Raw genomic sequence first — 26,748 nt, 5'->3', positions numbered from 1 at the left:
ATCACTTAGAGCCATCAAGAACAAGGTACAGTGGACAGAACTTAGACTCAGGAATAGCCACTTTCTCAGGAGTCTAGTGAACATGTTCAGCCAAAACATGAGTAATGTAGTGGTTCATAAAAGTGAGATTCTAAGAGCTGTATGTGAGACAGTGAGAATATGACTACCAAGGGAACTAGTATACATTATATTTGAAAGTGAAAGTTGCTCAGTCTTGTCCGACTCTTTGTGATCCCACGGACCATACAGTCCATAGCATTCTCCAGGCCAGAATACTGGAGTGAGAAGCCATTCCCTTCTCCAGGGGATCTTCTCAACCCAGGTCTCCTGCATTGCAGGCGGATTCTTTACCACCTGAGCCATGCTCCTCTTATCCTGTGCTGTGTTGTGCTAAGTTGCTTCAGTCATGTCTGACTCTGTGTGACCCTATGAACTGCAACCCACCAGGCTTCTCTGTCCATGGGATTCTCCAGGCAAAGAGTACTGGAGTGGGTTGCCATGCCCTCCTCCAGGGGATCTTCCTGACCTAGGGATCGAACCCGTGTCTCTTATGTCTCCTGCATTGGCAGGCGGGTTCACCACGAGTCACCTGGGAAGCCCCTTCTTAGCCTAGATGTTTATAAATTACTATAGGGTATCTCCCCACCTGATCTGCCTCTTGAGAAATTTGTATGCAGGTCAGGAAGCAACAGTTAGAACTGGACATGGAACAACAGACTGGTTCCAAATAGGAAAAGGAGTTCGTCAAGGCTGTATATTGTCACCCTGTTTATTTAACTTCTATGCATAGTACATCATGAGAACTGCTGGACTGGAAGAAACACAAGCTGGAATCAAGATTGCCTGGAGAAATATCAATAACCTCAGATATGCAGATGACACCACCCTTATGGCAGAAAGTAAAGAGGAACTCAAAAGCCTCTTGATGAAAGTGAAAGTGGAGAGTGAAAAAGTTGGCTTAAAGCTCAACATTCAGAAAACGAAGATCATGGCATCTGGTCCCATCACTTCATGGGAAATAGATGGGGAAACAGTGGAAACAGTGTCAGACTTTATTTTTTGGGGCTCCAAAATCACTGCAGATGGTGACTGAAGCCATGAAATTAAAAGACGCTTACTCCTTGGAAGGAAAGTTATGACCAACCTAGATAGCATATTCAAAAGCAGAGACATTACTTTGCCAACAAAGGTTCGTCTAGTCAAGGCTATGGTTTTTCCTGTGGTCATGCATGGATGTGAGAGTTGGACTGTGAAGAAGGCTGAGCGCCAAAGAATTGATGCTTTTGAACTGTGGTGTTGGAGAAGACTCTTGAGAGTCCCTTGGACTGCAAAGAGATCCAACCAGTACATTCTGAAGGAGATCAGCCCTGGGATTTCTTTGGAAGGAATGATGCTGAAGCTGAAACTCCAGTACTTTGGCCACCTCATGCGAAGAGTTGACTCATTGGAAAAGACTCTGATGCTAGGAGGGATTGGGGGCAAGAGGAGAAGGGGACGACAGAGGATGAGATGGCTGGATGGCATCACTGACTCGATGGACATGAGTCTGAGTGAACTCCGGGAGTTGGTGATGGACAGGGAGGCCTGGTGTGCTGTGATTCATGGGGTCGCAAAGAGTCAGACACGACTGGGCGACTGATCTGATCTGATCTGATCTGATCTCCCTTCTGGAGAAAATGAAAGTTTTTGAGAAAAGGCTTATATTTGCTGGCTGATTAGTAAGAATGAAAGTTACCTAGCTAAGGTATATAAATAACCTAGAAATGAAACTATGAAGAAAATGAGTCAAGGGAGACAGAATGGAAAGAATTTTAAAAGAATTGCAAGTGAAGAGAGAAAATAAAGAGACAACTCGCTATCAATATAGTTTTTGAATGATAAATATTTTCATAGTAGCAAATATAGGGTATTTCAAAATAAAAGTCATAGAGTTGGAGTGAGGGAAGGGAACTAGAGGTGATGAGAATACACCTCTCATATCTCCTACTGCAAGAAGTGCTCTGATGGATGGTCCCAGCTGCTGTGTTCTGAATCTATCACTATGTACACACCAAGATTACACTTCTCATGAGATGCTCCAAACAAATGACCGGGCATGGCAGGAATATTAATGTAGACCTTAATGGGACTCCTTGGATGGGCAACTTTGAATTGAAGATTCCCCATCAACTTTGCCGAATGGTCTTAGGACTGCATTGCAGGACAAAATTCTCCTTCCTTTTATCTTTCCTTCCTTTCCTCCTTCCTTCCTTCTCTCTCCTTCATAGAGGTAAGATTTGCATCCCAGTTGAATGACTTTCTGTGCTTTTTGCAGTTACTGTCCATTTTCATTAGGTTGTTAATCCTTAAATTTGCACAAAATAAGACTTGGTCTTTTGAGCCCTTCTTCCATATACATTAGCAGGCAGAAGAGCTAAAAACCCAGACAAGAACACAAGCATACAGATAAAAATACCTAGATACTTGAGTATTATGATTACAAATTAAAAAGGCAAAAGCAAGAAGTAGAATTACTGGAACATATAGACTAAAATTTAATTTAAAAAATACTCAAAGAGATAAAAGAAAATAATAGCAAAGGATCATGAAGTCATAAAAAAGAATTAATTAGAAATAATATGTAAAGAGCATCCACCCACATTAATAGTAGGCTTAGTAATCATGATGGCAAAACCACTTCAACATTCTTGCCTTGAGAACTCCATGAACAGTATGAAAAGGCAAAAAGATATGACATTGAAAGATTAACTCCCCAGTTCGTTAGGTGCCAGGAAGCCTGGCATGCTGCAGTTCATGGAGGCATGAAGAGTCAGACATGACTGAGGAACTGAACAACAACAACAAAGTAATTATGAACCAATCCCTCTGCTGAAGGCAACCAAATCAGAAAAATGAAATACATGAAATATCTTTTACTAATCATCAAAGAACTAACATGATATTTATCTGGGAGGGAACTTAAGACCAAAAGAATAAGCACACTCAAAATTTATAAAAACTGACCACATACGGGTCCATAAAACAAGTCTCAAGAAATCTCAAAAGACTGAAATCATACAGAGACCATTATCTGATACAAAGCAACTGCATCACATGTCAAGAACAGTAACAATGAAACTGCTGCTGCTAAGTCTCTCCAGTCCTGTCCGACTCTGTGCGACCCCATAGACAGCAGCCCACCAGGCTTCCCTGTCCCTGGGATCCTCCAGGCAAGAACACTGGAGTGGGTTGCCATTTCCTTCTCCAATGCATGAAAGTGAAAAGTGAAAGTGAAGTTGCTCAGTTGTGTCCGACTCTAGCAACCCCATGGACTGCAGCCTACCAGGCTCCTCCGTCCATGGGATTTTTTAGGCAAAAGTACTGGAGTAACAATGAAACTAGAAAAGAAAAATAATTAGAAAACCATCAGATGTACAGAAGTTACAAACCAGATTTCCAAATAATCCATAAGTCAAAGAAGAAATAGTGGGAATTAGAAAATAAACAAACTGATTGATAACAAAACTATTACAAACCAGTTAATAAAAATTCTTGTCCTTAAATACATAGTATTCCTATATTTTTATGTAAACCTTTATTTCCTATAAATACATAGTATATGCATTCCTATAAATTCTCATATAAAACTGCATATGAAAAATAACAATGCTTATGGAAAAAAAGTATTGAGGCAAACAACAAATTCATACAACATTGTATCAAAAGAACTAACCTAAATAATCCTAATAAAAATACTAGCACAGTTAAAAATACATGTTAAATTCCTCATAAAGAAATACGTACATTAATGTATATATAACACTGTGTGTGTGTTTAAACTAACTTAATGGTTTAGGGTGTAACAAGAGTTGAGGATGCTGAGTTAATAAACACAAAGGACAAAATATCCAATGATTGGGAATTGCATAATATATGTTTTCAAAGCAGAATATATGACCAACCTCAGCACAGAGGAGTATGTAAAAGGGCATCATGCACAATAATTCTTCTGAGAATTCAGCTGCATTCAGCTAGAAAGTATATTTTATGTTAAGCTGCTGTGATGCTAAATTTTATGTGTCAACTTAACTGGGCCATAAGCTGCCCAGATACTTGGTCAAATATTATGCTGGGTGTGTTTGTAAGGATGTTTCTGGATAACACTAACATTGAATTGATACACTATACACTGATAGAACATTAGTGTTCTTTGCAATATTAATGGATATTCCATTTAAAAGATTTCTCTGGGCAAATAAAAATGTAAAAACCCTAGGCTAACTAATTTTGGCTCTTTCTTACTGCCTTTCTTCTTAGCACATTTAATATGTCATTGAACCCCATGATTTTCCTAAAGAAGATAGTTTAGAGTAAAACTGCATTCTCTATTTCAGTTTGGAATCTCTTCCCCACACCTTCAGAATACACATTGAGATAAACTGTGAGTATGACACAAAGATCTGAATAGATTTTCACTATACTATTTATTGAAATATCACTCCCAGGGCAGTAGTTCTCAATTTTATGTGCAAAATATGCATCCAGGGTTCAAGCTTAAAATCTAAATTACCAGGTGTTACTCCTAGAAGTTGAGGATTTTAAGTCTGGAGTAGGGCTCATTAGTTTCATTTTTAACATAACAGCACTCTTAGATGATTTTGAGAGTAAGTAGTTAACCCAACCAGACTTAGGAAACATTACCCTGCTATGTGATAGGGAATATTTTCAGCTCCAAGACTGGATTGTCCTTTTGGACACATCCTGCCTAGTCATGCAATGAGTGAGGAATGAAAGAGAAACCAAAGACATCAAACATTTTATAATTTCAGGCTTAACAAACTGGTTAGGCTATTGAGAAGGAGGGGCAAGTAGAGATATTTTCCTAACCTTGGACAAAAGAGAGCAACAACTCACGTTTTCAGAATTTTTTTTCCTATAAATGTTCATTATCCCATTTGATCATCATAACAACCTAATAAGGTAAATATATATATTATATATTCTTGTAATATATATTCTTATTTTGCAGATATATATTAGTACTAAGGCTCAGTGAGTTTAAGGTCCCAGCTAGCATAGTGGCAGAAATGGAACTGAAATCCAGGTATTTGAAACAAAGATTTTATGTTCATATCATTGTACAATATTCCAGGTCAAATTAACGGTTATATGCTTCCAAGTGTCAAATTTCATGTCACATATGTAAGAAAAGATTTCCAATAGAAAATTAATGGTCAAATGTTATAGTAAAGGTAAAAGACCTAGATCAAAACCACAATTACATAATGACTATAGCTTAACCTGTGAAAGTAAATTATGTTTTCAAAGAAATTATCATAAACTGAGAATAAAGGTCCAACATCTGCATGTTTAAGAAGCCCATAGTAAGGCAAAAAAAGTTAGCAAACAGAAATTCATTAAAGAAGCAGAAAAAATAGAATCAAAAGCAAGTTAAAAAGAATAAAATTAATCAAGTAGTATTCACTGATGATGGAGAAAGACAGCAAATAGTATATATATATATATATATCATTTATTAGGTATGTTTAAAGGCAGAAGAAATGGTATCAGTGGATTCGAGAAGTTCCACAGGGAAAGAATGACAGTGGGAATAAGATTCTTGAGAATTAAAGTATATAAAGAATAGATGATGAAGTTATATTAGTTTTCCCTCCTATTGTATAGCACAGGGAACTCTACTCAATACTCTGTGGTGACCTAAATGGGAAAGAAATCCAAAAAAGAGGGAATATATTAATATGTATATGTATAGCTGATTCACTTTGCTGTACAGTAGAAACTGAAATATAACATTGTAAAGCAACTATATGCCAATAAAATTTTTTTTAAATAAAATGACAGGGTTAAAAATAAAAAAGGAAGAAGTTATATTAGTGATTCTCATGCCTCCTCAGTGAGACATCCTAGAATACAAAGAAGGTAATTCTCACAAACAGATTTACCAAAATGAAGACCACGGGAGAAGGAAAAAAATGTTATAAATCTGTGGCTGAGAGTTAGGGAGCATGACACAAAATCATACATTGCTATGGTATGGTTGCAAGTACATAAAAACGCATTTAAAAATAGAAGGATACATGCAAAGTTAGATAGTCATATATTGATTTTTTCAAACTTTTCTATGCTTCCCAATTTTATTAGGCAAAGTACAATGAAGTCGATATTTTTCCCCAAGAAACTTCTAATCATGTGTGCTAAAAACTACAAAACACTCTTTCTTGCTTCTATTATACCCTATATAGAATCAAAAAGAGAGAGGCAGAGACAGAGAGAGAAAGAGAAGGCACCTAACTAACCATCTTCATAAGCCTTGTTTGAAGAAGTAAGAATTGGTAAAATGTTAGCTACAAGAGTTACAATGTCACTGAAGCAACCCAAAGATTTGAACTTTTCAATCCTCTGCTGCTGCTGCTAAGTCGCCTCAGTCATGTCCAACTCTGTGTGACCCCATAGACAGCAGCCCACCAGGCTCCCCTGTCCCTGGGATCCTCCAGTCAAGAACACTGGAGTGGGTTGCCATTTCCTTCTCCAATGCATGAAAGTGAAAAGTGAAAGTGAGGTTGCTCAGTCGTGTCCCACTCTGCGACCCCATGGACTGCAGCCTACCAGGCTCCTCCGCCCATGGGATTTTCCAGGCAAGAGTACTGAAGTGGGTTGCCATAGCCTTCTCTGTTATATGTAACTTAAAAAAAAATTCAAACATGTACATGACTAAATAAATGATAGGTACACTTCCTCCATGAAATACTGAAATGGATGTTAAAATGATTTCAAAAACAAGCAATGTGAAAAAGTGTTTATGACATACACTAAGAGAAATACACAGGATACAAAATCGTATACATATTAGGATTGCAATTGTAAAAAAAATAGGGAAAACATTGGAAGCAAATCCAAAATTATTAACTGAATGGTTCTTTTAGGATACTGAGATTATGTTTTCCCCCTCATTTTCAAGTTTTCCATCATGTTGCCACATAAGTCACCAAAGTTAGTGAACAGAAATTTAATGCCTGTCAAAAAGGCAGCTCTATAATCTTATAAATAGGAATCATATAAATTTTTCATTCTAATAATGATGATACCCTGTTGAGAATTGAAACCCCAATTTAATTTTACCATCATCTAAATTTTAGTGGAACAAATGTTTAAATTTAGTCTTAATTGTTAAATTTACTAACAATGAAAAAATTACCAGTTGGTTTGAAATTAATATCTTCATCCATTTTTATCAGGTTCAGAGATGACAAATCATTCAGATTCTTCAAACACAATTCTGTTCAAATATAAAAAACATATTTAAACTTTAGTAAAATAAAAAGGCAATAAAAAAACAGAATATATTATTAAATATTCTGAAGTCGTGTTTCTGTGTAATTTTTCTGGGAAGAACTGTAATTCCTACTTAAGTGGTAAAAACAAAACAAATGAAAAAAATCTCATTTAAACAAAAGAGCCACCTAATACGCTGAAAAATTTTTTATAACAGTAAAAGTAATAAAAATAACACTCAAGTGATAACATTTACAACTTAAAATGATACATCTGTATTATCTCATTTAATCCTCAAAAAGACCTGAATGAAATTGAAGCTTTCAGTTCAGTTCAGTTGCTCAGTTGTGTCCGACTCTTTGCAACCCCATGAATCATAGCACGCCAGGCCTCCCTGTCCATCACCAACTCCAGGAGTTCACTCAGACTCATGTGCATCGCATTGGTGATGCCATCCAGCCATCTTATCCTCTGTCGTCCCCTTCTTCTCTTGCCCCCAATCCCTCCCAGCATCAGGGTCTTTTCCGATGAGTCAACTTTTCACATGAGGTAGCCAAAGTATTGGAGTTTCAGCTTCAGCATCAGTCCTTCCAAAGAACACCCAGGACTGATCTCCTTTAGGGTGGACTGGTTGGATCTCCTTGCAGTCCAAGGGACTCTCAAGAATTCTCCAACACCACAGTTCAAAGGCATCAATTCTTCGGCACTCAGCTTTCTTCACAGTCCAACTCTCACATCCATACTGACCACTGGAAAAACCATAGCCTTGACTAGACGGACCTTTGTTGGCAAAGTAATGTCTCTGCTTTTCAATATGCTATCTAGGTTGGTCATAACTTTCCTTCCAAGGAGTAAGCGTCTTTTAATTCCATGGCTGCAATCACCATCTGCAGTGATTTTGGAGCCCCCAAAAATAAAAGTCTGCCACTGTTTCCCCATCTATTTCCCATGAAGTGATGGGACCAGATGCCATCGTTTTCTGAATGTTGAGCTTTAAGCCAACTTTTTCACTCTCCACTTTCACTTTCATCAAGAGGCTTTTGAGTTCCTCTTCACTTTCTGCCATAAGGGTGGTGTCATCTGCATATCTGAGGTTATTGATATTTCTCCAGGCAATCTTGATTCCAGCTTGTGCTTCTTCCAGCCCAGCATTTCTCATGATGTACTCTGCATATAAGTTAAATAAGCAGGGTGACAATATACAGCCTTGACGTACTCCTTTTCCTATTTGGAACCAGTCTGTTGTTCCATGTCCAGTTCTAACTGTTGCTTCCTGACCTGCATATAGGTTTCTCAGGAGGCAGGTCAGGTGGTCTGATATTCCCATCACTTAAAGAATTTTCCACAGTTTATTGTGGTCCACACAGTCAAAGGCTTTGGCATCGTCAATAAAGCAGAAATAGATGTTTTTCTGGAACTCTCTTGCTTTTTAAAAGGCTATGTAAAACATGTGAGATATGTTCCAAGAATAAAGAGACTGCAAGGACCTGAAGTGGGAACAGCTTGATGTGGTTAAGGAACAGCAAGATAGCCAATTTGGACAGAGTGGAAAAAAGGAGGGGAAAGTGACAAGAAATGAAGTCAGAGAAACAAACAGGCACAGGGATATCAAACAGGACTTTGTGGTGAAGATTTGCATTTTATTCTAAGTGTGATGGTAAGGCTGCTTCCCAGGTGGCGCTAGTGGTAATGAACCCTCCTGCCAGTGCGGGGGACCTGAGATATGGGTTCGATCCTGGGTCAGGAAGATCCCCTGGAGGAGGCCACGGCAACCCAGTCCAGTATTCTTGCCTGGAGAATCCCAAAGACAGAGGATCCCAGCTGGCTACAGTCCATAGGGTCACAAAGAGTCAGACACGACTAAAGTGTTTAGCAAACACACACATTGGTAAAGCTACTGGAGGATACAGAGCAAGAAAATATAACCAAATTTAGGAAACAGCATAATCTATGCTAAGGATCCTTCCTAAGAAATTTAAGGCAGAACTCTAAGGAAACCAAAACATTCTATCCAGTTACATAATAAATTCAGCTATTCGTTATAGGGGAAAATTAGCCACTCTATAATAACTGACAATAAGACAAATACGAACTGTTAAGAACAGTTTAGAAAAGTTAAATCATTACAGCTACCAGAATATAGCAAGATATTTCTTGGTAATATTTCATGAATTATTTCTCATTTCATGTGTATTTGCTCATTTTGATTTAAAGAAAGTACGCCTTTATTTTTGTGTGTGTGTGTGAGGAAAAGTAAGCTTTTAAAACTCCATTTCAAATTTGGTCAATACAGAAAGGATAATACAACTATTTTACAGATCTGTTTCTCAACAGCAGCATTATTAATTTAAGCTATCGCTTATCAGCATTTTTAACGAAATATTTATTCTTTAAGAATGATAATTTTACTTCTTCATCCTTATCTCTGAATTTTTATTTGCCATATGTATATATCCAAGTAGAGAATAAATTAAAATTGGCTAAATATTTTTAGGGGTCTAACATTTTTTCTTTTACTGGAAGACAGTCTCAGTACAATGTAGAGGCAGCAATTTCTACTCCTAATAAATGCTCAACAATCTGTTATTTTCAAAGATATGTAATGAAATACTGAGTTCAGAAATGAAGGAATGAAAATACTCATTTCAAAAATGAGATAATGAAATTAACTGAAAACTAAAACTGAGGTTTGACAGGAATACTTTATTAGCACAGACTGGGATAAGAAGCCCACAGTCAAGCTAAGCTTATATTTTCAATTAAAATTAAACTAGAAAAGGAAAATAAATAATAAAATTGTATATCTATAGTCAACATTGCCAAAGGCCAGGATCATTTTTAAAAACAAATTAATTAATGTCATACAAAGGAAGATAGTCTGATAAAATTAATAGATTAATTCAGAAAAAAAAGTATATGTGTAAAGCTTTATTTACCTGTGAAAAAAGAAATCCATATATTTTTTCTGCAAATAAAGTAATTTAAAAAAATATTTTACTGGACTATTCCTAGTTTTACAACTAGACCTTTTCATTAAAATTTATAGAATATAATTTTTTAGAAGGAAATGCATCTAACCTTGTAATTTTGATTCAATTCCATCTTTGTTCAATCCAGATGCAAAACCTATTTAAGTTATGAAAATTTATTAAAAATAAAATAGAATGAGATTTATTCATCCTTAGAGGCTTACTTTGATACCCCAGTTAACTAGAAAAGAGTAGTCTAACTAAATCTTAAATAGAAGAAAAAAGTACCTTAAAGTTAAAAAAAGGCTTAAACATCTATAGAAAATAACTATTGTTGTGAAATCCTTTCAATATCAAATGGCTTTCTTTTGTTAATTTTACTGTATAACAGTGACCAGGAATACTATATGTATTTTTTCCTCTTACAGATCTGAAACTTTTGAACCTGTGGAATTAGAATGGTATTATAGCAAGTCAGGTTTTAATTTTATATTCTGCAATTCCAAGTATTTTTACTTTATAATCTTTACCACATGAAAGAACCCTCTAGAAGCAACATAACCATAAATGTTAGCTTTAGAAGGAAGATGAAAATTCCAACAGCAACAATATTATCATATATTTTGGTTTGAACACCAGTTTGGACAAAATTCAAAAATTGTTTTTGATTTTAGCCACCAGGGAAGCCCTTTAACTTATTTTAAATAATTCTAAGCATTTAAAAAATTTTTACTGGAGACAATTTTTTTCTAAAAGGTCTATATTTAACGGTGTTGATTTCAAGCCTTATTAAAAGACTAGAAGTAAAACAGATAAAGATTTCTCATGTTTGTCTAATCTTGCCTCTAAATGTATTTGTTATAGTTGTTACTTTTATTTCTGCTACCTTTTAACTTCTATAATCTATTCTGTGACCTATTAGTAAAAAATAGGCCCAAATGGCTTGATAAAATTATTACTCTTCAAAATCAAAGTAACAAACCATAATGAGATGGATTTTTCAAGGCTCTGATATAAAGCAAGGTTGATCGTATCCATTCCAAAGCAATATTCACGTTTGTGATGGTATGCAATACTATCTCTGCATTTAAATGCTCAATAAGATGTCTGTGCAAACTAATGGGGGAAAAAAACTTTTCATTAGTATTATGCATTTCAATGTCATAAAACTCATTGTTTAGAATAATATTTGATAATTTAATGATATAGTTGACTATAACTGAATACTATTGCTACTTTAATAATTCAGGAAAGTTAACTTAATTTTCAAAAATATGAGTAAACCTTAATGTCAGTTTAACTTTTCAAAAGTTACAGATTTCTTTCTACTCCATGACTCTAGAAAACAATATTGCTTAAAAAAAAAAAGGCTGGGGAATAGATTACATCCTATTTTCCCCAAGAGTATTATAATCAAACACTTTACTACAAGGTCTCAGGGTTCCTGTCTTCTATTATTATGCAAATTTAAAGATGTGAAAATTATATTCCTCTCATTACTAATTTGGCCTTTTATAACAAGAATACATGCAACTGCATGCTGATAAACAATGCTAAACAACTATTACACTGTCTTTTTCTAACTATTAATTTCTTAAAAGAATAAACTTTCTAACTAGATTATTGAAAAATTCCAAGAAAATGGCCTTAGAAAATCCCTAATCTATTAAAAGGAAAAATACAGGATATATTAACATTATTTTTTGGAATATTTTACATATTACCTGCTTTCTATAGTGTCACTGCAAGCAAGCATCTGAATATACTTCTCTTTTGTGCTTAACCGAGTCATAATAACTGCAGTGGCTGTAGTGTCAAACTGGAAGAAAAGAAAAAGAGAGAGAAATTTAATAAAGAAAAGTATATGTTCATACCAGTTTTCTTCAATAACTCAAGATTTTCATTTTATATTAAACAATTCCCTGTCTTAAACAACAGGTCAAAAAGACCTTAAAAATGCTTCTGAATTGAATGTTAACTGAAAATTTACCTTAAAATCCTCCCAACAGTATAGACATAAAAATACCACTTTGGTTGCAATATAACAATTTTGGCAATAGTAAAACCAAAACAAACTTAGGTAACTGGTTAAAAGCTGCAAGATTTAGTGTAATTCACATATAATCTAAATTATCCTATAAAAATTATAAATTTGTGTAACATAATATTTTGGTATTCTCTGAAAAGATATTCCTCCTAAATTTTACCTTAGTCCATATATGAATGACTTTTTTATTCAGGAATTTGTCAGATTAGGCCATGTTTTATAATGTATATGGGCTGATTTTTAATTGTCACAATATCTGGGGACCACTACTGGCATTTGTGATAGTATCCAGGGATGCTACATGTTCTGCAATGTACGAGTCCTATGGAATGAAAAACAGTCCCATCCAAAATGCCATTCAGTATAAAAAGCAAACAAAACAAAACAAAATAATCCCCAAAGCCAAAAAAAAAACAACAACAACCCCAAAACCCTGTAACAGCATATACATTCACAAACTCAATCACTTATCAACAAGTAGGAGTTAGAGGGAGTGAAGGGAGTACTTGAGACTTGTGAAGGGAGTTATGTGGGACTTTGATGAGACTTGTTTTACTTCTACTCCTCCATGAAAGTAGTAGATTTTCTTAGTTACATTTATTTTCAAACCTACTTTAAATGTGAAATATTAATCTTTTGTTTAACAAAGCATACACATTTCTTTTTGCTTTTTACACTGTCTTTATTATTTTATTTTTTTTCATTTTACATTGTCTTTAAAATGAATTACAAAAAAGTGAAATACTGTCACTTACTTGAGGTCGACCAGCTCTACCAATCATCTGTAGAATATCTGTTTCACTGTATTCTTCAAACATTCCTCCAGCATAATGCATTGTAGATTTTATAACCACTAGGTGAGCAGGCAAATTGACTCCCATGGCTAAGGTACTGGTAGTAACTGTATCAAATTAAAGAATATTACTTTTAAGTCATATAACTTTATTGTTTCAGGTAAAAGTTTTCTTATAAAAGAATATTTTTATAAATGTATAACAATAAAAACTTATATATAGGAAATTCAGAATAAAAAGAAAGAAAAGAACATCACTATGCAAAATAATATATCTTAAAGCTGAAAAACTAATTCTTACTTTTCAAACTGCAGTATTTGCTAAAATAATAAAGAACTAAAACTGCAAGAGAGTTTACTGTAGCACATATTTGTATGGGTAGTTACAATTTAGATTCTTGGAAGAAAATAGAAATAAGTAAGAATACCTGAGTTTTTTCTTTTTTTCCCTCAAAATAGTTTCCAAAAGATCTTACAATATCCACAAGAATATGTTTTACTTACAAAGAACTGGTATATCTCCAACAGTAAAAGCTCCTTCAACTACTTTTCTATCTGACAGTTCCATACCAGCATGATGATAAGCAACACCATGTATTAAGATATCTACAAAAGAAAAATGTCATCTGTCATGTACTTTTAAAGTTAATTAGTAATTGGCTCCTTTTATCTATAGGTGAAAATATGATTTAGAAATTATCTCTAAACTTACCTCTCAGTTTTGAATCTTTTATGGAATATGCACACTTTTGTAACCTATTTAAAAAACAAAAAATTATTGAGTTTTTCCTATTAGCATCAAAAACTTGGATAGTGTATTACTTAATTATTTTGAAGATTACAGATATCAAAATATGTTTATAACATCATTTTTCAAAAACCATCTTCAACAAGTAGAGACTACCTAACTTTCACACTGAGAAGTCCCTAATTTTACAGCTAGGCAAAACAAAAACAGAAACCCCTAGATAATCCAATTTTTAAAAGGGCAGAGGACCTGAATAGACTTTTTTTTTCAAAGATGACATACAAATGGACAACAGGATAAGAAAAGGTACTCAACATCACTAATCATTAGGGAAGTGCAAATCAAAACGACAATGAGACATCACCTCACACCTGTCAGAATGGCTATCATCAAAAAGACAACAAATAACAAGTGCTTGTGAGGATGTGGAGGGAAGGGAATCCTTGTGCACTGTTGGTGGGAATATAGCAAATGCAGCCACTATGGAAAACAATATGGAGATTTCACAAAAGTTTTAAAATAGAACTACCATATGATCCAGCAATTTCATTCCTAGGTATTTATTCAACAAAAATAAAAACACTTAATTCAGAAAGATATACGCATCCCTATGGTCATTGCAGCATTATTTACAATAGCAAAGATATGGAGTCAATGTGTCCAACAATAGATGAATGGATATATAAGATGTGGTATACACACACACACACACACACACACACACACGTGGAATATTACTCAGTAATAAAAAAGAAATGAAATCTTGCCATTTATTTGTAACCACACAGATAAACTTAGAGGGTATTATGCTAAGTGAAGTAAGTCAGATAGAGAAAAGCAAAAATTATATGATTTTCCTCTTATGTGGAACCTAAAAAGCAAAACAAATGAACAAACACAGAATAAAAATAGAGTAATAGAAACAAAACAAACAGGTGGTTGCCGGGGGAGAGGGAAGCAAAGAAATGTGTGAGGGAGATTAAAAAGAACAAACATACAGTTACAAAACATGAGTCATGGGTACAAAATGTAAAGTGTGGGAATACAGTCAATAATTATGTATCAATATTACCTTATATAGTGACAGATCATTATGACGATCATGACAATCGTCACTAGACTTATGACGATAATCTTGAAATGTATAGAAAACACCAAATCACTCTGTTGTAGAACAGGGACACTGACCCCACAGTGTTGAAGGTCAATTATACTTCAAAAAGGAACAAACAAATTCATGGAAAAAGATGGTGGGAAAGGGGAACTAGATGAAGATAGTCAAAAGGCACAAACTTCCAGTTATAAGATAAATAGGTTGTTGTTGTTTTCAGTCATTAAGTCATGTCCAACTCTTTGAGACTCGTGGACTATAGCACATCAGCTTCCTCTGTCCTTCACTATCTCCTGGATTGCTCAAATTCATGTCCATTGAGTTGGTGACACTATATAACCATCTCATCCTCTGCCATCCCCTTCTCCTTTTGCCTTCAATCTTTCCCAGCATCAGGGTCTTTTCCAATGAGCTGGCTCTTTGAATCTGGTAGCCAAAGTACCAGAGCTGTGCTTCAGTAACAGTCCTTCCAATGAATATTCAGGACTGATTTCCTTCAGGACTGACTGGTTTGATCTCCTTGCAGTACAGGGGACTCTCAAGCATCTTCTCCAGCCCCACAATTCAAAAGCATCAGTTCTTTAGTGCTCAGCCTCCTTTGTGGATCAACTCTCATTTCCATGCATAAGTACTGGAAAAATGATAGCTTTGACTATACGGACCTTTGTCAGCAAAATAATGTCTCTGCTTTTTAATATGCTGTCTAGGTCTGTTATAGCTTTCCTTCCAAGGAGCAAGCATCTTTTAATTTCAAGACTGCAGTCACCACCAGCAGTGATTTGGGAGCTCAAGAAAATAAAATCTGTCACTGCTTTCACTTTTTCCTGTCTATTTGCCATGAAGTGATGGAACCAGATGCCTTAATTTTAGGTTTTTTTAATGTTGAGTTTCAAGCCAGCTTTTTCACTCTCCTCTTTCACCCTTATCAAGAGGCTCTTTAGTTCCTCTTCACTTTCTGCCATTAGAGTGGTATCATCTGTATATATGAGGTAGTTGATATCTCTTCTTAATCTCTTCTGCTTCTGGTAGGTTCTTACCAGTTCTGTCCTTAATCATGCCAATCCTTACATGAAATGTTCCCTTGATATCTCTAATTTTCTTGAGATCTGTCTTTCTCATTCTATTGTTTTCCTCTATTTCTTCACATTATTTAAGAAGGCTTTCTGATCTCTCCTTGTTATTATCTGCATCTCTGCATTCAGATGGGTATATCTTTTCTTTTCTTTTTTTTTTTGGGGGGGGGTATATCTTTTCCTTTCTCCCTTGCCTTTTGCTTCTCTTCTTTCCTCAGCTATTCATAAAGCCTCCTCAGACAACCATTTTGCCTTCTTGCATTTCTTTTTCTTTGGGATGGTTTTGGTCACTGCCTCCTGTACAATGTTATGAATCTCCATCCATAGTTCTTCAGGCACTCTGTCTACTAGATTTAATCCCTTGAATCCATTTGTCACCTCTACTGTATAATCATAAGGGATTTGATTTAGTTCATACCTGAATTGCCTAGTGGTTTTCCCTACTTTCTTCAATTTAAGCCTAAATTTTACAATAAAGGAGCTCATGATCTAAGCCACAGTCAGCTCCAGGTCTTGTTTTTACTGACTCTATAGAGTTTCTCCATCTTTGGCTACAAAGAACATAATCAGTCTGATTTTGGTATTGATCATTTGGTGATATCCATGTACAGACTTGTCTCTTGGGTTGTTGGGAAAGGGTGTTTGCTATGACCAGTGTGTTCTCTTGACTAAACTCTATTAGCCTTTGTCCTGCTTCATTTTGTACTCTAAGGTCAAGCTTGCCTGTTCTTCTGGGTATCCCTTGACTTCTTTTGAATTCCAATCCTTTAAGATAAAACTATGTCTTTTCTTGGGGTTAGTCTAGAAGGTGTTGTAAGTCTTCATAGAACTGTTAAACTTCAGCTTCTTTGGTATCAGTGGTTGGGGCATAGACTTGGAGTACTGTGATGTTGAATGGTTTGCTTTGGAAATGAACTGAGATCATTCTGTCTGTTTTGAGATTGCACCCAAGACTGCATTTTGGATTCTTCTGCTGACTCTGAGGGCTAGTCCATTTCTTCTAAGTGATTTCTGCCCACAGTAGTACATGTAATGCTCATCTAAATTAAATTTGCTAATTCCCATCCATTTTAGTTCACTTACTCCTAAGATGTTTAATCTTGCCATCTTCTGCTTGACCATGTCCAATTTACTTTGATTCAAGGACCTGTATTCCAGGTTCCTAGGCAACCTTGTTCTTTACAGCACTGGACTTCACTTTCACCACCAGACACACCCACAACTGAGTGTTGTTTCTATTTTGGGCCAGTCGTTTTATTCTTTCTAAAGCTATTTATTAGTAATTGCCCTCCTTTCTTCCCCAGTAGCATACTAGATACTTTATGACCTTGAGGGGGCTCATCTTTCTGTATCATATCTTTTTGACTTTTCATACTGTCCATGGGGTTCTCCAGGCAAAAATACTGGAGTGGGCTGCCATTTCCTCCTCCAGTGGACCAATTTTTGTCACAACTCTTCCCTATGATCCATCCATCTTGAGTGGCCCTGCATGACATGGCTCATAGTTTCATTAAATTACACAACCCCCTTCACTGTGACAAGGCTGTAATCCATGAAGGGGAAGATAAATAGTTACTGCTGCTGCTGCTAAGTCGCTTCAGTCATGTCCGACTCTGTGCAACCCCATAGACGTCAGCCCACCAAGCTTCCCGTCCCTGGGATTCTCCAGGCAAGAGCACTGGAGTGGGTTGCCATTTCCTTCTCCAATGCATGAAAGTGAAAAGTGAAAGTAATGTTCAATATGATAAATATAATTAACACTGCTTCATGTTATATATAGAAGTTGTTAAGAGAGTAAACCCTAAGAGTCTCATCACAAATGAAAAACATTTCTATTTCTTTAATTTTGCATCTATAGGTATGGATGACAAATATTCACTAAACTTAATGTGGTAACCATTTCATGCTATATGTAAGTCAAATCATTATTTTCTATACCTTAAACTTATACAGTGCCAGATGTCAATTATATCTCAATAAAACTGGGAAAAATAAGGAAATGAATAAGTATAAATAAAACCATCCAAAAAAAGAGGGAAAACCCCCAAAATCTCAGGAAACACTTTCACTACAAGCATACTACCAATTAACTTCCTGAAGTTAACTAAATTTTTTCAAAATGTAAAAAATTCTTAAATTTAAATACATGATACACAGAAAAACTATTTTTAAAAAATCTATGGAGACCAAAGTAAACAAAATGTTGGGTATGTTAGACAAGTTTAGAAACCTTAGTAACAGAATCTTGGGTAGAAAGAACCCCTAGAATGTTAACATTTAATAATTAGGTAGAAGAAGTGAAAACGGACTGAGATGGAGTAGAAAGCAAAATAGGAAGAAACATAGTAGACAGTGAACATGAAAACACACAGACTGGTGTTTTTAAATAAGGTAGGAGTGGTCAAATGTGTTAGAGGCTCCTGAGAGATGACTTGACAAGATTGGCTTTAGTAAACGATACAACATGGATTGGAAGTGGGTAAAAAAATGAAGAAATACGAATAATCTTTCAAATAGGGCTATGAAATAAAGAAGACAGGATCAACAGTTGTACTAAGATTCATTGTCTTATTAATCCTCCAAATTACTATTATCTTTATTTTACAGATAAGGAAGCAAGCTTGGGAAAGTCAAGTAACTTGAAAAGGTCAACCCAGTTTTCTCATCTCATTTACGTTATCCCTGAAAGTCTTTCTACATACAAGAAAATATTTTAAAATATACCTCTGTTTCTGTTCCACAGTCATAATAAATTTTGCATCTTTCACAAGAACCGAAGCAGCCTGTTGCACACCTTTCCTTGTTGCACAAAACTAAAAACGAATGAATAATTTTTATATTAATCATATTAAAAATTAAACATTACATTAAAAAATAATCAACCAACAATCCATACCACAAGTGTGGGTTTCTGATCAGAGTACGTTTGTATAATACTGGCAATTTTGTAGTTGAGGGTTAAATCAAACTTGAATTCAGTTTGGTTATCACTGCTGGGAAACCCAAGAACCACTTTCCGAAGTTTCACTGGTCTATGTCTCTCATCCATTTTCAGACATACAGCAGATCTTTCACCATCTGAAAGCCATTCTGCAATCTTTAAATGACAGAAACACACACAATGAATTTTTTTCTAGTAAAGTTTTATGGCTAACATGCCCAATTACAGATCACCTTAAAGTCAAGGTATAAAAATATTTAGTCAAGTAGTCTTTTTCAACATTACATATTTTAAAGATACTATTCAATTGATATATTGGTAAATATTTTCAATTAGCAGTGTTTCAAGATTACACCCACTTTTTAACATGATAAACTTTCAATTATTATTTTGTTTTAGTTTCCTTCTATAGAGTCTAAATTAAAACTAATTTCAACAAAGAAATTTAATTTCTCAGTAGCACTGTAACTTCTTTGCTATTTTTCAGATATATTTCAGATATATATTTCAGATATTGCTCAGATATAGCTGACACTTCTTTTGTGTTATACTGAATACTAGCTGAATAGTAGCAAAGTAATGATTGGCAAAGGCTGGCAAAGGTTGACAACTTTTCTAAACACAGAACAAATAAACACTTGTGAGATGGAAATGCCAAAAGCATATTTCAGACTCAATTCTAGAGTCCTTAGTTAATTTCTGGAACTGTGGAGAGCAATCCTTAACTTCACATAGACTGGTTAGGCTTCATGTTCTGCTCTGAAACAGTTTCTTTGACAGGAAGATTAATGAGTTTCTAACTGCATAGGAAGGAATTATTAAAACATCTTCAAGGCTCTCATAGGTACGGATGAGAACAAGAATTTACAATTTGAGAAGGCCAAGGATAAAGGCAAAACTGAGGAACAGGACTTATAGAAAGAGACAGATGGTGTTCACAGAAGTAATGATTATCACGAAGGGGAAGACAGTTTCAAGAATTAGAGTACTGATATTTAGTAATTGCTTACAAATCAATATAAAAGTTTAGTATCCCAATGTGAAAAAGGACAAAGTCTATGACCTGACAAGTTGCAAAACAAAAAGAACTTAAAGTGATTGACTAAAATATTAAAAATATTTACTTCAGTAGTAATCAAAGCAGTACAAAATTTTAAAATAAGGTACCATTTTCAATAACAAATGAGAACTATTTATAAGTAATAATAACAATAATTTCATTATATTATCCAGTGTTAGACTGCAGATAAATAGCTAATGGTAGAAGTATAAATGAATATAACATTTATTGACATGGAAACACTTAAAAGTAGCATGTAAGTCATAAATGAGTATGCATATTATGAATTCATCAATACATCTAGAAGGACAAATGCTGGTTTTTGTTGTTTATACATACTTTAAAATTTTCTCTATTAGTTTTGAATATAAGCAAAAGAAGTTGTCATTTTAAAAATAAAAATGATTAATTGTGTTAGAGTAAAGGCAAAATTTTACACTGGATTAGAGAATACTGTATAGCAGCTTTTATGAAAACAATTTCTAAGAATTAGCTGAGGGAACAAGTCACCTTACAAGTAGGCTGTTAAGTAAATAGGAGTGAGAAAGCAGAGGGAGACTGTCCTATTTTTCAAGCTTGCCAAAAAACTGAAGAAAAAAGTAGGACATGTATTTGTCATAGAAAGTATAATATTGCACAATTATTTCTTTACCTGTTCGCGTACCCTATTAACTTTGAGATCCTCCTGAAGAGCAGGGTCTATATGTTTTCACTTTTGCATCTATTAAGAGTGCCTACGACAATTCCAGGCAAATAGAAATGGGGGAGGTGGGTGGCAATCATTCAACTAATACTAATTACTTTTATTCTGTATCATATTTGCTAGACAACTAGAGTCAGCTGGTTACAACAATCATATTAGCCAGCTTTTTATGAAATGTCTAAAATCCATGAAATTATGACTTTTAGATACTAATAAACAATGGACTTGCACCAAACATACTTTATTAAATCCACTCAACCAAATTTCACGGCCTTAATACTGTCATAGCTATAAGATCTAACCATAACCTTCCACAACATACCTTCCAATTAAATTGGTTAGGTGATTTACAGAAAAAAACTCCTCACTTTTCTCTAAGATCAAATATTTCACTAAGCCATAAAAAGAAAAACTGATAGATTAAAATTCTAGCTTACATCCTCAGCATTTGGAATCGTTGCAGATACAGCCACAAATCTCATTGGAATAATACTGTTGGTATTTTCTACAGCAGGAGATAAAATCTGCACAGTTTTCATTCTGCTGACTACAACTTCAAGAGTTGGTCCACGATTTTCATCTTTTACAACATGTACCTGAGAAAAAAATTAAGACTCATTAGCTAAAAACAAAAATCTATCTAGTCAACTAAAATGTAAAACAATATTAAACACACTTCCCTAAGAAAATAAGCATTTTCCCCTTGAAGGGATAAAGCACATATAGAGTTTGTCCATTCAAATCATCTCTTCATGTTTATATCTGAAAGTGAATAATGTGTTCACTACCTCATCAATGAGAAACAATCGAACCAGATGGACCAAAGAGTTGTCTCTCCATTTTCTAGTCATGCTATCCCATTTTTCCTAGGAAAAAAATGCAAGTGGTTTAATATATAAGGAATTGTAATAAGTATTATTAAGATATTGATAAAATTTTAAGATATTACAGATGATGGGCAATATTTTAGTTAATATTGATGTCTTAAAAGTATCCAAAGAGACTTATGGAATTTTGATAATACTGTGTTTAAAAAACTGAACCCCCATTTATTTTTAACTTTTACTCAAAGTTATAGTCTAATTACCCTTTTTAAGCTCTGCCAAGGTCCTCTCTCTATAATACATAACATTTGGATAAAAGAATATAGCAACAAGTATGATTATAAATTGTCCACAATAACAAACTGCCTATCCATATCTTTTGCCAATTTACTCCCTTTAATTGTTTATCTTTTACTTAATTGACTTGTTAGTGTTCCTTATATACCCTGAACAGTAGTACTTTTTGTTTGTTTGCTTCACATTGCAAATACATTCTTCTACTTTGTGTTTTCTTTTAGTTTTCATTCATGGTAAAGAGAAAGAGATATTTTCTAAAAAACAAAAAAAAATATATAAATAACACCTACTGGAGTTGTCATAATAATATGGGCATGCTGAATCTCAAATAGGTCATCCATTACTGTATCTCCAGTGAGTTCTTTACAATTTAATCCTATTGGTCCAAATTTTTTTTTCCAATCATCAAAACGCTGACTACACAGGGCTTTTATTGGTGCCACTGCAATATAAGATATCCATTTTGAATGTCAGTGCAATTTAAAAATTATTTTCACAAATGTTAATAAAGTTAGCACACATCTAGATGCCACCTAATATTTATACATTAAAAGTTAATAACATAAACATATTCAGATATATAAAGTTAATCACTGAGCAGAACTAACAAGGGAAAATTGTAACTAATAGTGAAGAAAGGTAAGACAGGAAATTATCACCATTTATGATCATCGTCTTTTTTTAACCATGTGTATAAATTTGGGGGGGCTTCCCTCATGGCTCAGATAGTAAAGAATCCACCTGCAATATGGGAGACCTGGGCTCAATCCCTGGGTTGGGAAGATCCCTTGGAGGAGGGTATGGCAATCCACTCCAGTATTCTTGCCTGAAGAATCCCCATGGACAGAGGAGCCTGGCAGACTACAGTCAACAGGGTTGCAAAGAGTCATGACATGACAGAATGACTAAGCACATATATTTTTTGATGAAAAAAATTTTAATATATATGTCTGGGAAAATATGTTTTGAAATCTGGGAAAATGTGTTTTGAATTCAATGGTAACAGGACCAAATGTGATATGGCTTTATTTAAAAAGTATGAGAAACTAAATAATAGGACTTCCCTGGTGGCTCAGACAGTAAAGTGTCTGTCTACAATGCAGGAGACCTGGGTTCAATCCCTGGGTTGGGAAGATCCAAATGTGATATGTCTTTATTTAAAAAGTATGAGAAACTAAATAATAATTCTTATGTCTTGAATTTGAACTTATTTCTTACTTTTACCTCAATGGGTTTTCATTATTATGATTAATTATTACTTTTTCAATATACAGATACTTACTGTAAACAATTTTAATGTTTGACCATGGCAATGGTACTTCCATTAACAGTCTTGTTATAGCTAGTTCAAACACTACAGTTTTCCCAGAACCAGTTGGAGCACAAATCACAAAATTCCTATCTGTATAAAGAAGCTAAAAAAATAAAATTTAATCAATCATAGGATAGAATTTTTGAATTCTCAGTTTGTTAGAAAATATGCCTTAGGAAGAGTCTATGGAATAATAGTTCAAACATCTTAACTTCTAAACTTACTAAAATAAGCTTGCTTTACATCTGCCACTCTCAAAAATTAATACTATTAATAATTTATCATCAAGTTTTGTCAAAGTAATATGCTAGACCTAGAAGTAAATAATTTATTTAGCATTCAGAGACATTTTTATAAATCTAAACAACCCACCTATGAAAATTGCATGTGTTCATTTAACAAACATTTTTTGAGCCCCTATAATGTACCAATCACTGATAGCACTAAGGACATAAAAGTGAATGTGATCTGGTCCTTGTCCTTAGAGAGCACACAATCCAGTAAGAAAAGGTAGACAGGTAAATAATTAAACAAAATACTTACATCATCAAAGGCTTTGGACTGTATATAATTGAAATATGGGAATTCTTTGAAAATACTTCTAAATTTAGCAGCTGAGAATGACATTAAGGAGTCAAATATTTCAAAATTTTAAAAACGGGTTACTCAACTGAAAAATTAAATCAATATTGACTGACAATATTTAATTTCGAGGCTTTAATACTTGTATTTTGGCATCATAAGAAAGGAACAGACAGCTACAGAGGGAAGGATGGAGATGGCACCCCAAGAGGCTCAACTTAAAGAAAGGATCAATGAACTTAAAAGACAGGACATTGGGGTTAATGCAATCAGGGGAGCAAAACCAAAAAGATTGACAAAGAGTGAAATTAGCTTAAGGGACTTATGGAACAACATCATGTGGACCAATATACACATTATAAGGGTCCCAGAAGAAAAAGACATAAAACTTATTTAAAGAAATAATGTATGAAAACTATCCTAGCATGGGGAAACACATCCAGATTCAAAAAAATCCCGGAAATTACCAGAGAAGGTGAATCTCAAGAGACCCATATTGAAACACACAGTAATTAAATTGCCAAAAGTTAAAGACAAAGGGCTTCCCTGATAGCTCAGTTGGTAAAGAATCCGTCTACAATGCAAGAGATTCTGGTTCAATTCCTGGGTTGGGAAAATCCACTGGAGAAGGGATAGGCTACCCGCTCCAGTACTCTTGGGCTTCCCTTGTGGCTCAGCTTGTAAACAATCCACCTGCAATGCGGGAGCCCTAGGTTTGATCCCTGAGTTGGTTAAGATCCCCTGGAGAAAGGAAACGTTACCCACTCCAGTATTCTGGCCTGGAGAATTCCATGGACTATTCAGTCCATGGGGTCACAAAGAGTTGAACACAACTGAGCAACTTTCACTTTCACTTGCTGAACAAAAGACAAAGAGAGAACCTTAAAAGCAGCAAGGGAAAAGCAACTCATTACAAAGAAATTCCCATAAGACTATGAGTGAATATTTCAGCAAAACCCTGGTGGAGCAGATTGTGGAATGATAATTTTTGGGTGTGGAAAGAAAAAAACTGCCAACCAATAATGTTTTACGTAGCAAAGTTTTTCTTCAATTCTGAAGAGGTTTTGCTAGAAAAAAAACTGAAGGTGTGGCAGCACTTGCTGCCGCTGCGCCGTGCTGCACGTGCCGAGGGCTTCTGCAGCTGCTCGCGCGGAGCCAGAGAAGAACGGCGAGAACAGATTGACACTTCTGCTCCCCGCAGCCGGACACTTACGTGGGACCCTTGCCCAACTCAGCCTCAGAGCTGCGCGTTAAAAAAAAAAAAGCAGCCGCCGTCCCCTTTTGCAATATTGCAAGATAGGGGGAAAGCAGACCATGGTGAATCCGGACAGCACCTCCCAGCCGCCCCTGCTGACGGCCAGCTCCCTTTCCTGGAAGCTGTGCGCAAGCTGCGGGGGCAAGATTGCAGACCGCTTTCTGCTCTGTGCCATGGACAGCTACTGGCATAGCCGGTGCCTCAAGTGCTCCTGCTGCCAGGCGCAGCTGGGCGACATCGGCACGTCCTGTTACACCAAGAGCAGCATGATCCTTTGCAGAAATGACTACATTAGGTTATTTGGGAATAGTACTTGCAGTGCTTGTGGACTGTCTATTCCCTGCGAGTAAACTCGTCATGAGGACCCAAGGCAATGTGTATCATCTAAAGTGTTTTACATGCTCTACCTGCCGGAATCGCCTGGTCCCGGGAGATCAGTTTCACTACATCAATGGCAGTTTATTTTGTGAACATGATAGACCTACAGCTCTCATCAATGGCCATTTGAATTCACTTCAGAGCAATCCACTACTGCCAGACCAGAAGGTCTGCTAAAAGGTCAGAGTAATGCAGAATGCGTGCCTTCATCTCAGATCTTGTTCATCACAGGTGGATCCCATGTGTCTTCAGTAGACAAGTCACCTTTGTAGCTAGCACCAGTGCCAGCTCCATGCCATTGCACCTTCTTTAGTCTTGATTGCTCTTCCCGCATTTATGGGTGTATTAAAATGACTGAATATGAACATTAAGGACTCCGTGAACTTGAGCTAATGGGAGACTGTAGAGAAAATGAAAAAAGATCCACTGGAGGATATCTTTGGTGGGGGGAGAGGAGGGGAGGGAGCTTGGGAAGAGGGAAATGACTAATGAAGCTAATTAAAAGAAGCATTCAAATTTGCTTTCTACCCTCATTAACAATTAGCAGGGCACTGGCCAGAGTTTGTACCCTGTGTTTTACCTTAACAACATTCTGTTTGCTCTTTGTATATTTAAGTGTTGTAAGGAAATGTGTTTCAATCAAAACTGAACATGAGATAAAGGAAAGAGATGTGGCTTTTGTGATATTCTATCACAAACACTTTTATTGTATCTCTGTAAAATACATTGTATGTATACATTTAAGTGTTTTTATCCTAATGTTGCTACTCCCATGGCAAAGACAAAAAAAAAAAAAATGGGAAAAAAAATCAGGCTCATAGCAGCTACTATGTAGAAATTTCCCACTTCTAATTTGCTAAATGAAAAAAAAAAATCTTTTATTTGTGATATTTTCAGAGACATTTGCTCTAGTATGGTGTATTTAAATAATAAAAGCTTAAAAGAAAACAAAAAACAAAAAAAACTGAAGGTGTTGGTTACCACTAGACCAGTTTTACAAGAAATGCTAAAGGAAATTCTTCAAGCTGAAATGAAAGGATGCTAATTAGTAAAGGTAGTCAATCACTTACAACTCCAGTATAATGGTTAGAAGATAAAAGTACTGTATCTATAATAATTTATTATTGGATACACAATATTAAAAGATATAAATTGTGGCATCAGAAACAAAATGTGAGGGAGTATAAAATTGTAGAGCTTTTGTATGTGTTCAAATTTTTTATCAGTTTAAAAGAGACTGTTAAAACTGTAAGACTTTTTAATGGAAGTCTCAAGGTAACTACAAAACAAAACTCTACAGTTGATACAAAAGATAAATAGAAAAGAGCAAGAACACACCATTACAGAAAATCATCAAATCACAAAGGAAAAGAACAAGAGAAG

At 35.1% G+C, this 26,748-nt stretch overlaps 1 protein-coding gene and 1 pseudogene across 4 annotated transcripts in view; one reads left to right on the top strand and one right to left on the bottom strand.

Moving 5' to 3' along the window:
- Positions 1–26,748, bottom strand: part of HFM1 (helicase for meiosis 1) — a 108,863-nt gene that overhangs the window by 58,246 nt on the left and 23,869 nt on the right. For all 4 annotated transcript variants that reach the window (XM_059882576.1, XM_059882582.1, XM_059882575.1 and 1 more), the window contains exons 6-19: positions 23,694–23,764; positions 23,121–23,253; positions 22,129–22,280; positions 21,506–21,583; positions 21,155–21,313; positions 18,910–19,110; positions 18,738–18,826; positions 13,794–13,837; positions 13,586–13,687; positions 13,044–13,189; positions 11,966–12,060; positions 11,224–11,357; positions 10,351–10,398; positions 7,196–7,276 (exon numbers count right to left, since the gene is read on the bottom strand). In XM_059882576.1, the coding sequence (XP_059738559.1) occupies positions 7,196–7,276; positions 10,351–10,398; positions 11,224–11,357; positions 11,966–12,060; positions 13,044–13,189; positions 13,586–13,687; positions 13,794–13,837; positions 18,738–18,826; positions 18,910–19,110; positions 21,155–21,313; positions 21,506–21,583; positions 22,129–22,280; positions 23,121–23,253; positions 23,694–23,764 (1,533 nt within the window). The remainder of the gene's footprint in view (positions 1–7,195; positions 7,277–10,350; positions 10,399–11,223; positions 11,358–11,965; positions 12,061–13,043; positions 13,190–13,585; positions 13,688–13,793; positions 13,838–18,737; positions 18,827–18,909; positions 19,111–21,154; positions 21,314–21,505; positions 21,584–22,128; positions 22,281–23,120; positions 23,254–23,693; positions 23,765–26,748) is intronic.
- On the top strand, positions 25,032–25,544 carry LOC614424 (LIM domain transcription factor LMO4-like; annotated as a pseudogene).

This window comes from Bos taurus, chromosome 3 (genome assembly GCF_002263795.3).
Source record: "Bos taurus isolate L1 Dominette 01449 registration number 42190680 breed Hereford chromosome 3, ARS-UCD2.0, whole genome shotgun sequence".
Lineage (NCBI taxonomy): Eukaryota > Metazoa > Chordata > Mammalia > Artiodactyla > Bovidae > Bos > Bos taurus.
Note: the sequence above shows the minus strand (reverse complement) of the source record. Positions and strands in the feature narration are given on the sequence as shown.